The sequence below is a fragment of the Miscanthus floridulus genome, chromosome 1, assembly GCF_019320115.1.
Source record: "Miscanthus floridulus cultivar M001 chromosome 1, ASM1932011v1, whole genome shotgun sequence".
Classification (NCBI taxonomy): domain Eukaryota; kingdom Viridiplantae; phylum Streptophyta; class Magnoliopsida; order Poales; family Poaceae; genus Miscanthus; species Miscanthus floridulus.
In genome coordinates, this window is record NC_089580.1 from 16239639 (window position 1) to 16252632 (window position 12994).

The following is a 12994-nucleotide window of genomic DNA, read 5'->3' on the forward strand; positions in this document are numbered from 1 at the left end:
CTCCCTTTTTATGTGTGAAAAGGGGTTCATGCGTTCCGACCCTTCCGTTTGTTAAGACCGTAGAGCTCGAGGTGTGGGAGAGAAACTCTGATCACGCTGGTAAGCAAGAGTGCCGTAGCCGCTGGGGCGTAGGTTTCTCGCAGTCCGACCAGCCTTGCTTAGTCGTTCGTTTCCGCAGACCTTGCTGTTAGGTTTAACGTGAGGAAGGGTGTCGGGCACGGCGACTTGTAACTAGTGTAGTGTTCAGATCATCACGATCACGCGGAGTATCAACGCATAGGCATTTCGTGATACGCATAATGATGTCCATGACCGCGATTAGGAAACATGCAGACACAGATACAGCTTGGACTCCTCACCTTTAATTTGTTTCTTGATCATATAGAGAGCTACAAAGACAGCTATTAAAAAATATATAATAACAGCAAATCCGCAATACTCCTACAACAAGAACATAGTTAAGCACGTTTCAAATAACAAACTGTCCAAGTATGCTTCACTTGAAGCTTTATTTATTTACTGAATGTCGAGATCCCCCGCCAGGAAGGACACATCCAAAAGGCCGTGCATCAGTGCTATATGGATACCTTATACTCTATATGGTTACATCTTTAATTTAGGTCGTGCGATTATCTATATGTATATAATTACTTGAGTAGTCTAGTGATTTTCTGCCTCGCCACAGTTCTGCGTGGCTGCCACCATCTCGATCAGGTCCATCTCCTCCTTCACATGCACAGTTTCGACATGAGCTGCTGGTGCAGCAGGCTCAGCTGTACACCCGAGGGCGTCGGCGTCGTCATCCCACATCATCATCATCATCTCCATGTCTATCTCAGGATCCACCTTGATCGCAGCATGGTCGATATGGTTGAAGATGTAGTTCATGTCGATGTCGTCGTCGTCCACGGTGGTGTACACTTGGAAGTCGTCCTCGTTCGTGTCGAACAGACTGTCACACATTTCGATTGAAAACCCGTCACAGATAGGGGCAAGAAGCTCTTCGCAAGACTGAGACGCGCTGCAGTTGTAGTGCTCTTGCATGTTGGGAAGAAGAAGAATGCCTTGGGGATCCAGTATGTTGGACGACGAGCTGTGTTCCAGCGCTATTTCATCAGTCTTTGCTGACTTTGCTCCGAGAGTTTCAGGTGAGGACGGTGACAGTGTAGGTTCAGGAAGAGGTGCAGCAGCGCTCTTGTTGCTTGGGCCAACAATACCAAGGCCTTTGATGTAGCTCTGCAGAAGGGTGCCTGATTTGGGCCCCTTGGAGCTAGTACGGCTCCGCCTCCGTGCAAATTGCCTTCTCTTTGTTGCGTTCCAATGGTTCTTTATGGAGTTCTCTGTCCTGCCGGGTAGCCGCTTTGCTATCTCTGCCCATTTGTTGCCCACTTCCTTGTGTGCTTGTATCAGAACCATGTCTTCCTCGTCACTCCAAATGTCTTTCTGCATGCATTTGAGGTTCCATAAATAAAAGGAGGTTAAATGGATGAATGAATTGTATTGTCTAGATATTATCATAATGTCATGAGCTTTTTTATATCGTAAAACACCTCTAAAATTATAGAAACCTGAATGGCCATTTTCACGCCTTAAATTTCTTGTGTTTCCCATATTTTCTTTTTATATAAAGAATTTCCCAATTACTAATGGCGATTGGCTAACCCCATAGATTTCATTTTTTTATTTTATTTTTTTGGAGAGAGTGAGGGGTTTCTCATTGTTGTGAGTTGTGACCATCTATCATTCAGTTTTTTGAACTTGTTACACGATGTCAAGCTAAAAAGAATCCTTTTCTTGTTTTACTACTTGACAAAAAAATATAACTAATACTCCCAAATAATAATGTACTTTAATATAAGGTGAATAATTATTTGATTGTGTACAAACCCAAAATACAGTAACACGTGACTTCTCTGTTCTCTCCCTTGTTCCTATCTCTCTGGTTAATCTCTATCCCAGTCTCTCCTCTCAGGCACTCAATGCATCTAATACACAACAAAAAATTACTAAGGCTGACTAGTAACTCCTAGAATTTATTACTGCGCCCATAATGCATGTTTGACCTATGACCGTTCTAATATTACTAAATGTCAGAGAACCGTCCAAACAAAATAAAGAAATGTCCAGCACTGGAATACGGTAAAAACTAATCCCTTCGTTTTGAAATATATGGCATATTATGATTCAATAAAGTCAGACTTCATAAAGTTTGACCAATAATTATTCAAAATATTTGCATACTTTGTACATAAAATTTGTATGGCTAGATTCACATCCTAAACATCTTTTAAATACAGATCGATTTTGTAGCAATTGATGATATATTGTAAGATGGTCAAAGTACACTTCTAAAGACTTCTCCAAATTCTAATGCGCCTTATAAAAAGAAGCACTGGGAGTACTATATAATTGATAAGAATGCATAGTTTGCTACATGTTGAGAAGCAACAAAATAGTATTGGCATTGAACCGAAGGATGTGCTCAGAAACGAAAAACGTTGAACTGATTAAGGAAGAAGTTTACCTTGATGTTTGGCCTCAAATGGTTGTGCCATCTTTCTCTGCACTGCTTTCCCACTCTTCCTGGCAGCAGTTGTGCTATGTAAGACCACTTCCTCAATCCAAATTGTTCCACTAATTTTACCAGCTTCCTGTTAAATTTTCCAAGAATGAGCTCATTGAAAGATGAAAGAGAACAAGTCATGAATTACAGTAAACAATAGAGAACTTTTACTTTTAGGAGGAATAAGAAAAAAAATATTGATAGAATTTAACTTTTACCTATCTTCCGCTATAGTCCACTGCCCTTTCACAACATTGACTTTCTTCAAAGAGGTCTTCTTTCTTGGCAGAAACCTGCCATTCATCTCATATGCCTTATATGATCCAAGGCCACCGTTCATGAGATTTGAAACCTCAGTTTTGGGAGTCAGAAGAGGCACTTGAGTTCCAACTCTATAACAGACCGATGAACCATGGTCGAACATGGGCTTCTCGTTTTCTCTTTCCGCAAAGAACTGGTGTCCAAGGTCGTTGAAGGTTGCAGATGTATAGTCCCCAATAACTTCAAATGGATGATGATCAACACGATGGAGCTCATAGCGTCCATTTTGCTGCATATACGGATCAAATGGCAGGTAACTACAAATTCCAGTGTGGGGCTGAAAGCAACTGAAATCCATGAGGATCTCAGAAGCTATGTAAGATGGAGGGAGAGAGATTGAGTTGCGAGTTTGTTATCTAATTGCATCTCTCAAAAAGGAGAATAGTACAGGATGCCGTACTAGTATTATATAGAGTCCTAGACAAGGCTTGTTCCCTTCAACACAACTACTTAATGAAAACTTAATGTTTTATTACTTATTACTAGTTAATAACCTTATTTATTATCACTAATTCTTAACGACTTCTTGTATTCCATGGAAAGAGGTAATAAAGTGCCCTTTAATCTCAAACTTGGCATACACATCTTAGACCTTACTGCTGCAGATATTGCTAGTGGTACAGGATATATCCAATATAGAGTGCATGCCATCTAAATCTAATGACACAATTCTATTCAGATGCTACGGAGAGTGACTGTACAATATAACCGCAGGCTTTGGAGGCATGCACACAAGGAATTTTTTTTGTAGAAGCTACAGTGACCAAGTAATATATGGAACCAATTGAGGTGGTAATCAAACCTGGAGCTGGAGACCAAGTGCTGAGTGCAGCCGACGACCGTGTAGGTAACGGGATTAGGATTCTCTTGCCTGGTTATGTGTTTACAGAAGGAAAAAAATACTTAGCCCATGAGCTCTGGAGTTAATCAATCTCCACATGCACCAAGATCACCTTTCGAAAAAAAAAACATACACCAAGCTGATCACACCAGAATCACATGAACGAGCAAACATGGGCTCAGTAGTTTCCGACGCCGTCGACTCTCTACCTGCAATGCAAGAGGACCGCTGCGGAGTGCGGCGAAACTCAGGCGCACGGGAGGAGAGGATCTATGTCGGTGTCGCCGGCACGTCGCCTTGCGATACGGCGGCAACATAGAGCTGCCTTGCCACCGGATCCTCCGGCGGCGGCCGAGACCCGAGAGGACCTGACCTCAGCTCGTCAAGACGGGAGGGGCTATCCGTTTCCATCGTGGGATGCCCGTGCCCCAGCGTGGCAGAGTGCCAGAGTTGAAGCGGGCCGACGGCGAACGAAAACCCATGTATACTATGGGCCTCAACCCTACGTAGATCCAGGTCCAAATCTTGGGTCAGGAAATTTCTACGAGATTTTCCTCACTCGTCTTTAAAACTGGATTTTTTTTATCTCCATAGCTTTTAAAATTATTTATTTTTGCACTTAGACTTTTTGCCTGGCGCTACGTGCTGCGAGGAGTAAATCATACTTCATTAATACGGAGTAGTTCATGAAGATAAATCAGAAACTAATTGTTCGAAAAAAAGAAAACCAATATTTTTTATATAATATTTTAAATGTTTAAGGCATATATATACCACAAAAGTTTGGAAGAATAATACTGTACAGTACTAGTAGAAGATAAACAACACGAAATTTTTTCTCGGGCTCGACCAAAAAAATGATTTGTTTTTGGCGAAATGTAGAGAAATTTGGAGGGACCTTTTTTTTCTGGAAAGTTTTGACCCGGGAGACGGCGTCGCGGCGAGACGCTGAAGCGGTCCGGTCGGCTTGAGCGTGACGCCGACACGCCGAGTGGTTCCAGAAACCAAAGCCCAGTAACCGCTACGCGTCGTCACTCTCGCGGTTTCGCCTCGTCCCCACCGCCCACCCAAAGCCCCCAAAGCGCACGGCGCACTGTCGCTGTCGCGGCCGAGGAAATCGAAGCGATCGAGCGCGACGCGGGTGAGAACCGTGAGGGAGGGCCTCTGCCTCTACGGCTGGCGGCATGGAGAGCGCCGTGCTCCCCTGCGAGGCGCCAACCGCCGGCGCCGCCGCGGCGCCTGGAGCGGGAGGGGACGGAGGAGCCGGGGACGTGGTGATGCTGAGGCGGTCGGCCCTCGCGGCGTGCCTCACGTGCCCGCTCTGCGGCCGCCTCTTCCGCGACGCCGCCACTATCACTGAGTGCCTCCACACCTGTGAGTAACTCGCCGCTCCGCCAACCTTTCAGTAACTGGCGTGCATAGGTCTGCTCGGGTCCTGTAGCTCGCTCAAAACCTTTTTTTCTCGGCTGCTGCGTCGTGGAACGTGGAAGGTGGTCACGGCTATCCTTCCGCGCTTCGGATTTGAAATTTTGCAGTGATCTGTCTGGTTTTTGAGGTGATGCGCGAAAGGTGGCATCTTCAGGCTTCAGTCGCCCAAGCGACAAGCGTTGAGAATTTCTGAAAAATTACGAGGGTAAAGGTGTGCACTTTTAGTGTGTGAAATTCACATCATCTGTAATTCTGTATGTTTGTTACGGAGTGGGTACGCTCTAACTTTCCGGGAATGGAAGGCTTGGTTCACTTTTGCACTGTTTTTTTTTTTGGAGGGATTTGAGGTGATCAGCGCTGTTGATTGCATGAGTGGTGGTTGCTGCGTGTGCACGCCATGATCTATGAGAAAATCACATGGACCCTGTTTTTACTGGAGTGTGTTATGGCCTTATGTTATTTATTTGTTGCGCAAGTGTTCTAAACTTAATGTTCACCTGAAAGTGTTCTAGCCTTGTCGTTTCATGCAAAATGAATTACATAGGTTGTTTACTGGGGGTATCTGGTGATGTGAAGCTTTAAGCATAACATGGCAACTGTGGTGTTTCCACGTTGTAGGCTGGTTGTTTTCTAGATTGGTCTCCTAATGCGGCAAAACACATGACAAACCTTTCGTTGTGCTGGGAATAGATGCATATCACATTGCATGGAAAAGTGTTGCATCATTTGTTTATTTTTTATAGGTAACGCTTTCTGGAAAAACCATTGACTGTTAGGTTGGCTGTTCATTTCATTTCTGTAGTGGTTGGGGAAAGAAAAAAAGTTAGAAATTGCTAATGTCGAGCACCATTAGTCCACTAGAAAATAGAAACGCTGCTCAACCTGTTTCTTCACAGCTTTGGGTGAGTGTTCCAGTGTGTTTGTAGAGTTGACTTGGAATGTTTGTAAAGACGACTTGCTAATCTCGTTCATGTGTGTGAAATGTATGGTTTTATGCTTCAAGAGTTGCTTATATGGCCAAAAAATGGTGATATTTCATTTATCCTGTTCTGGTGATTCTGCAACGCACCATCTTGAGAACAAGTACGGAGTATGTTATACTCTTTGGTCAGGAAACAAAGTCCTTGTTTGTGGTGAGGTACTGTAGCACATCATTAGTGGGAGAGCCAGAGAGGGGCAAGGACTTCGTTTTTTTATCTATGTAAAGAGGGCTTTTAGCCTTAACTGAGGAAGATATGCTAACTAATTTGAAGTCGCTTCCTCAAGCCACACCAAATTGCCACCTTTCCCTTCAGGTTTCAGCTGTGCTAGCTGTGTAACCAAGTCGGGCTCGCTGCTGGTAGTACCTAACAGTGCTTGGCATAACAAATACAGTATTGTATTACTGTGTTCATTTATTCTTAATTGGATTAGTATCTTCCAACAGTTTTTCTTCGTGAATCGTGATTGCGCCTTTGCCATTAATGTTATAAATACCATCAGTTTGCAGGAAGTGCATATCAGAGGAGTTCATAAATAAGGAAGTATGCTGCTGCCCTATTTGTAGCATTGATTTGGGCTGTGCTCCATTGGAGAAACTCAGGTTTGTTTTTTTCTTGAAATATACTTATATTGTGTGTGGTTGTATAGTATTGCATTATCTTGGGCTGTTTCAATGAACCATTTTGAGTTATGGCATCAGCTTTGATGCATGCCAGATGCATGTCAGTTGTCAGCTAGTGTTAGTGTGCAACATAGCGGAACATACATGGACCAAATCTGTGAAAATGTTCTCCAACATTCTCTCTAGTATCAAAAGTGAGTTATCCTTTAGCGATCTACTATTTAAATGTGCCGTCCTGGCTTTTGACATTCCCCTGCATCAGCACCCTGCCATGTTGGATCATCTTGTTTTCACAATGACACCATTGCATTACCGTACCGCTGCATTGGTTGCATCATTTAAATTGCTACTGCTCCATGTAACCTCCTTTTGTACAACCTTGGCTATCGGGTGGTCTTGACATGATTGTAAATATGCTTTATTTGTTTGGTAACTTCTGAAATGCCAAGATTGGCCCAGTAATCTGAACTCTGATAAATTATTCCCTTGCATTGAAGCAACATGCAACAAGAAAGTTTACTTTTCTGTATGTTAGTTTTTCTTGTAATGCACTTGATATATTTTATAGCTATAGCTTATGGCTCATGTCAACTAACTTTTTGTACAGAATTGATCATAGCCTACAGTATGTAAGGTCAAAGGTATTCCCTTTAAAAAACAAAAGGTTGAGGGCCAAGAAGGAACATTGCCAATTACATCACCTATCAAGACAAAAGAACGGTCTTTATCTTCGTTGACAAAACTGTCAACGTCTGTACCGCTGACCCCTTCCGGCGCCGGAGGGAGTGTCCCGGCGGGGACGTCACGGCGAGGAGGGTCGGTGGTGATCGGAGCCGGCGGGGAGCCGTCCTTGACCCTGACGTCGGTGGGCAGCGACTCGACTGCGCAGGGCGAGCCCCTGCTCCGTTGGGCGAGTCCGGAGGATCCAACGTCGACGCTCTTCACTCTCGCCGCCGCCGCAGAGAGCATGGAGTGGGAGAGCCTCGACGTGGGGATCGCGTCCGTGCTTGAAGCCCTGGACCACGTCCGAGGTGCCTTGCGCGACGTTGTCGTTCCTTCCGGCCGGGTATTCGCTTGATCCTGCTTCTCGCCCTTTTTTTCTCTATACATTTTTTGTATTCTGACCATCCTCTCCTTTCAATCCCTAGGGGCCGAGGAGAAGCTCGCGGCCCTGGAGAAGAGGGCGAGTCTAGATGCCGCGGCGGTCGTCCGGCTGCGCAAGGAGCGGGATGAGCTGCTCCAAACCACGGAGAGGCTCTGCTCGGAGCGTGGCGTGGCTCGCGAGGAATGCGACCAGGCCCTTCGAGAGCACGACCAGGCCGTCCGAGAGCGTGGCGTGGCTCCCCTTATGTGATAGCATGGGTCATCCATTTGATACACTTGAGCTCTTATAGGTGAGGAATACATTCTTCATTTGATGATCACTTAAAGTTGAGGATTACTTGTGGAACCATCGTCTTGCATGATTGATATTATGTGTAGATGTGATATCACTTGAAAGAATCTTCTAGTATGGAACCACTTGTTGGATTTATCAATAAAAATCATTTCTTGAACCTTTGCTATATTTACGAGTGCTACTTATAGGATATCACTTGTGAGTTGATCTAGACATAACTTGTGAATTCTTGATGAAATATTTGAGTCTAGATACCATTTGAAATAAACAAACTAGATATCCATTTGTATTGTTGTCTTGTGCTTATACTCTTATCATTATCATGAGCTTCTATGGTTGACTTGAACTAAATTGATTTTGCCTAAGCTTTGAACCAATGACAAGCTTCTTCACACCTCTTACAAGGGTTATCGTGCCAATGTTGTACTTGTCACTTGTTGACAATCCAAATTAAACCAAGTACTTGGGTTTATTTAGCTCATGAACAAATTCATATACTAACCACTAGATCATTTAATCATTCAAGCAATAGTGGTAGACTATGAAATTAAACGTTTTATTTGTTATGCATGATCCTATAAAGTATGAACTATATGCACTAACCGCATAATAGTAAGGGATGAAATGATCATGCACATTACAATGATACCTTTGCTATGTTGGAGTAGATGATAGTCACATACATTTCAATTCATTACTTCAATAGCAATGTGAAGTCCAATTATAAGCTTGGTGAAGACCAATAGATACCATTTTGAATTCTATTCTTCACCTATATGAAATGAATACCACTTATGTTCAAGTGTACTTTCTTGTTGTGGTTGTCTTTTGATCAATGCTTGTATGAGAGAACTATTTGGAATACCACTTGAAATAATATGATTAGCTCTCTTTTGGGTATTGCTTGTTTTTCTTGATCAACCCTTTTAATTGCTTCAAGTAAACATCTCAAATGTTTCTCGGATCACTACTTACATGTTAGCCTTCCAAGTACCACACTTGGTTCACCTACACATAGGCGGCAATCCCCTTCACTAGGGAGAAGTAACCTCTTTTCAAGAATCATTTTTGACACTCACTTGAAATAACTTGATTTATTGATCCAAGTGAAGTACTTAACTTGATGAGTAACCTTAATTCCTTATTTAAGTCATTTTCTTTCTACTTGTTTAAGTCATTTTTTTCTACCAAATGATCTTCAAACATATGTAGAACTTAAACTTTATCTTTAACTTGAGTTTGATCTTAATTTTCTAATTTGAGTACCAAATATATGCAAAGTACACTCCACAATCAAATGGCCTTGTACTCTTTGCTTGTCATGCTTTTAGATCATCTCAAAACCAAACTTAGGTGCCTCAATTACTTATAAACATGTTTCCAACTTGAGAACCTTTCAATCAAAGTGACTCTAGATCAATCCAATATTTGTCATTTTTCTAGCAGATTTTGTACTCTTCAAAGAAAAATGCATATGTCCCAACGTATAAATCCAAATGCCACGAAATTTGGTGGAGATGTGAATAACTAAGTTATCTAGTAGCTGTAAAAATTTGAGCGTCATTTGACTTTTATATTACTACCAGATTTTAATTCTTCCACCATTGCTATATACTAAAAACTGCTGCACTATAGCTGACAAGAACCACTCCAAAACCAAAGCATTTCTTATCCAATTTTTATAAAATTTCTACAGCATCTTATACCATACGTCTAGAGCATGTACACCAATTTTTATATCAATCCAATAAGTTTTGATCACTCAAACATGACTAAGATCATAGCTCACTTCAGATTTTCAATAAAGAACAGATTTCAATCACTTGAGCTATACTTCATCAAATATGAATCATACTTGAAACTAACTTGTTTGAATACTTTCATAAGACATATATCCATTCAATACACTTACTAAATGTCATTTTATGAACTTATCCAACACAAATCAATTCAAACTTGACTACTAATCAATTTTCCATTCAATCATCTCATAGCAAGCAACATTATATATTTATCCAATTCAATCAACTCATATGCACCCAAATGAAATAATCAATAAGAGATATACCTCGGTTAGCTTATGATCATTCAACTAGCAAGCTTCAACTCAATTATTTATAAATCATCAAATATATGTAATAAATCACCAACAACTTGAATTATAGTACTTATATGTTGATAGCACTTGGACTTCACTCAATTTTCTCTTAATATTGGGTTTGGATGTACACTAAGCTTCATAACTTGATTCAACATATGATAAACAATGTGAGATCAATTGAATTAAGTCTCCAATGTCGATGGTACCTATAAATAATTATCTACTTTTTGATGGTACCCAAATAAATTTGGGTCCTCTCAAGTTAGGAGCAACATACTTAGGCAACGCCTTAGTATGAGTAGCGAGATATTTTACAATAGCAACCATAGATGTACCATTATCATCATTTCTAAGTATATTATTATCAACAATTAAAATAGGCTTAGAAATGTCACCTAGGGGACATGAATATGTCATGTGTTCCCTTTCCCGGTATGAGTAGCACTTTCTCTTTGCTTGAGCCTTCTCTTCTTTGTTCATGTGGTGCTTCTCATTGCCTTGCCTCTCATGAATTGCTTGAGCTTTTTTCTCAAGCTTGGTAGGACACTTAGAGGCAAAGTGTTCTATACTTCCACACTTGAAGCACTTGATGTGAGCATAATCTTTGTTCTCATCTTTATTCTTACTCGTCATCTTGACATCTTGAGTTTGCATTGGATGCCTTGCCTTTTCACCCCTTCTTGTTTTTTTCTTCATCATTATCAAGTCACCACCATCTTTATGATTGATCTTGATTTGTTTTTGGAGTGTCTTCTCTTGCTCAATTTATGGTTTTAGTTGAGACTCTTCTAGTTGCTTCACCAATTGCTTGGTTGGGCACATAGATGTGAGATGACCCTATGTACGACACTTGAAGCACTTAACATGTTTGAGCCTCTCTTCTTCTTTTATCTTCTTGAGCTTCTCAATGTTAGGGCAACTACTTGCAAAGTGTCCCGCTTTATGACACCGGTAGCACATGGTATGAGAGAGTTTTCTTTGTTGTAGCTTCATCATCTTTCTTTCTCTCTTTCTTTCATTCTTTTTCATCTTCTTGAAGCCAAGGCCACACTTGTCACTATAGTTTCTTTGAGTCTTCAACATGTGCTCAAAGGTGACTTTTGAGTTGTAGCATCTCTCTAACTTATTGCTTAAATTCTTCACTTTATTTTTGAGCTCATTGTTCTCCTTCAAAAGATTAGTCTCACAAGATATATAAGTAGAACAAATATCTATATATGAAGAGCATTGCATATCTAATAAGTCATCATAAGAGGTGGATACATGCTTCTTGCCTATATCATAAGGGTTAGCAATAATATGTGATTGATCAATTGACCCATGCGATGAGCTAGAAATCTCCTTAGTGAGAAAAGCATGGTCTTGTACCAAGTTATCATGAGCAACACTAAGTTCCTCATGAGCCAATTTTAGCTCCTCATGTGAATAAGTAGTAACATAAAGTAGATGCTTTTGTTGTTCACATGTGTTCTTTAGAAAAGAGTTTTCATTTTTTAATTTTTCGGTTTTAGCCATATCTTTTTCTAAAGCTTTGATCATGCAACCATATCTATCTAGAAGCTCCTCATATGAATCAAGATCAATCACATTTGCATTAGATATCTTAGTGTCACCTTGTGACATAAGCAATGTGATATAGTTGTAGAGCTTGAAGAAACATCACTCTCATAGCCCGAGCATGATCCATCATTATCACCATCAAGTGTGCATGGAGTAGCATCATCATTGGCATCACTTGTGGCATTATCATCAATCTTGTCAAGTGATCTTATGATATGATCATTATCATCATCACTTGACCATGAGATGGAGCAATCTTCCACAATCACCGAATTATGGTTATGCTCAACACACTCATGCGCCTTCTTGGTCTCATCTTCATCATTGAAGACCGTCTCATACTTCTCATTTAGATAACTCCAAATCTCATGGGCGGTCTTCATGTCAATGATCTCTTCAAATATACAATCATGCAAAGATCTATATATGATGTTTGTAGCTTGGATGTCAAGATCTAGGCATTTCTCTTGTGCTTGAGTTAGATTATCTTCATCCAACATATGAGAAAAGCCTATATCTATCATCCATCATATTTGAGGGCAAATAAACTTAAAATTACATATCATCCAAATTTTTCATCGTGTAAAGTGTGTGTCATAAAAAATGTATGGGCAATCAACATCTAGCCCATAAGTCGCCATCCTCTTGGGTCGATGAAGACCACAAATGAGAGACCTGGCTCTAATACCACTTGTAAGGTCGAGATAGCGGACTAGAGAGGGGTGAATAGTCCTTTCTAAAATTAATCGCGTCGGCTAACCGAAATAAGTGCGGAATTAAAACTATAGGTCTAGCCAAGACTACACCCTTTTATTTATGTTCTCTAGCACCTTATAAAGATACTAATTAAGCAATAAAGATGCCGGGATAGCTAGAGCTCACCTAACCAATTCTAGAAGCAAGGTCATATAAACCTATGCCACTAGTACTTCAAGCAATAAGGGAGCTCATACACAAGCTAGTAAGCACAAGCACAAAGCTACCTAAGCTCACTAGCAATTCTCAATAACAAGGCAACAAATGTCAAATTAGGGAGCGCAATTACTTAGCTACACAAACTAAGTAATGCAACTAACAAGGTTACACAAACCAAATTAGCCATGCATGAGAGCTACTACTATGCTACACAAGCAAGAAGGTAACTAGTAAGCTACATAAGCTAACTAATTACAAGAGCA

General features: G+C 40.9%; 1 protein-coding gene and 1 pseudogene across 1 annotated transcript; one reads left to right on the forward strand and one right to left on the reverse strand.

Moving 5' to 3' along the window:
• Positions 1–474: 474 nt before the first annotated feature.
• Positions 475–3250, reverse strand: LOC136474246 (uncharacterized; annotated as a pseudogene).
• A 1530-nt stretch (positions 3251–4780) lies between these two features.
• Positions 4781–8308, forward strand: LOC136474256 (E3 ubiquitin protein ligase DRIP2-like). Its single transcript, XM_066471847.1, has 4 exons — positions 4781–5099; positions 6636–6735; positions 7364–7822; positions 7905–8308. Exons 1-3 carry the CDS (start codon positions 4910–4912, stop codon positions 7491–7493), a joined length of 420 nt encoding a protein of 139 aa, XP_066327944.1. The 5' UTR covers positions 4781–4909; the 3' UTR covers positions 7494–7822; positions 7905–8308.
• The last annotated feature ends 4686 nt before the right edge of the window (positions 8309–12994 follow it).

Coding starts and splice junctions, on each gene's coding strand:
- LOC136474256 (XM_066471847.1), top strand. CDS start 4,910: ATGGAGAGCGCCGTGCTCCCCTGCGAGGCGCCAACCGCCGGCGCCGCC. Junction 5,100..6,635: donor CACTGAGTGCCTCCACACCT/GTGAGTAACTCG, acceptor AAATACCATCAG/TTTGCAGGAAGTGCATATCA. Junction 6,736..7,363: donor GCTCCATTGGAGAAACTCAG/GTTTGTTTTTTT, acceptor CTTTTTGTACAG/AATTGATCATAGCCTACAGT.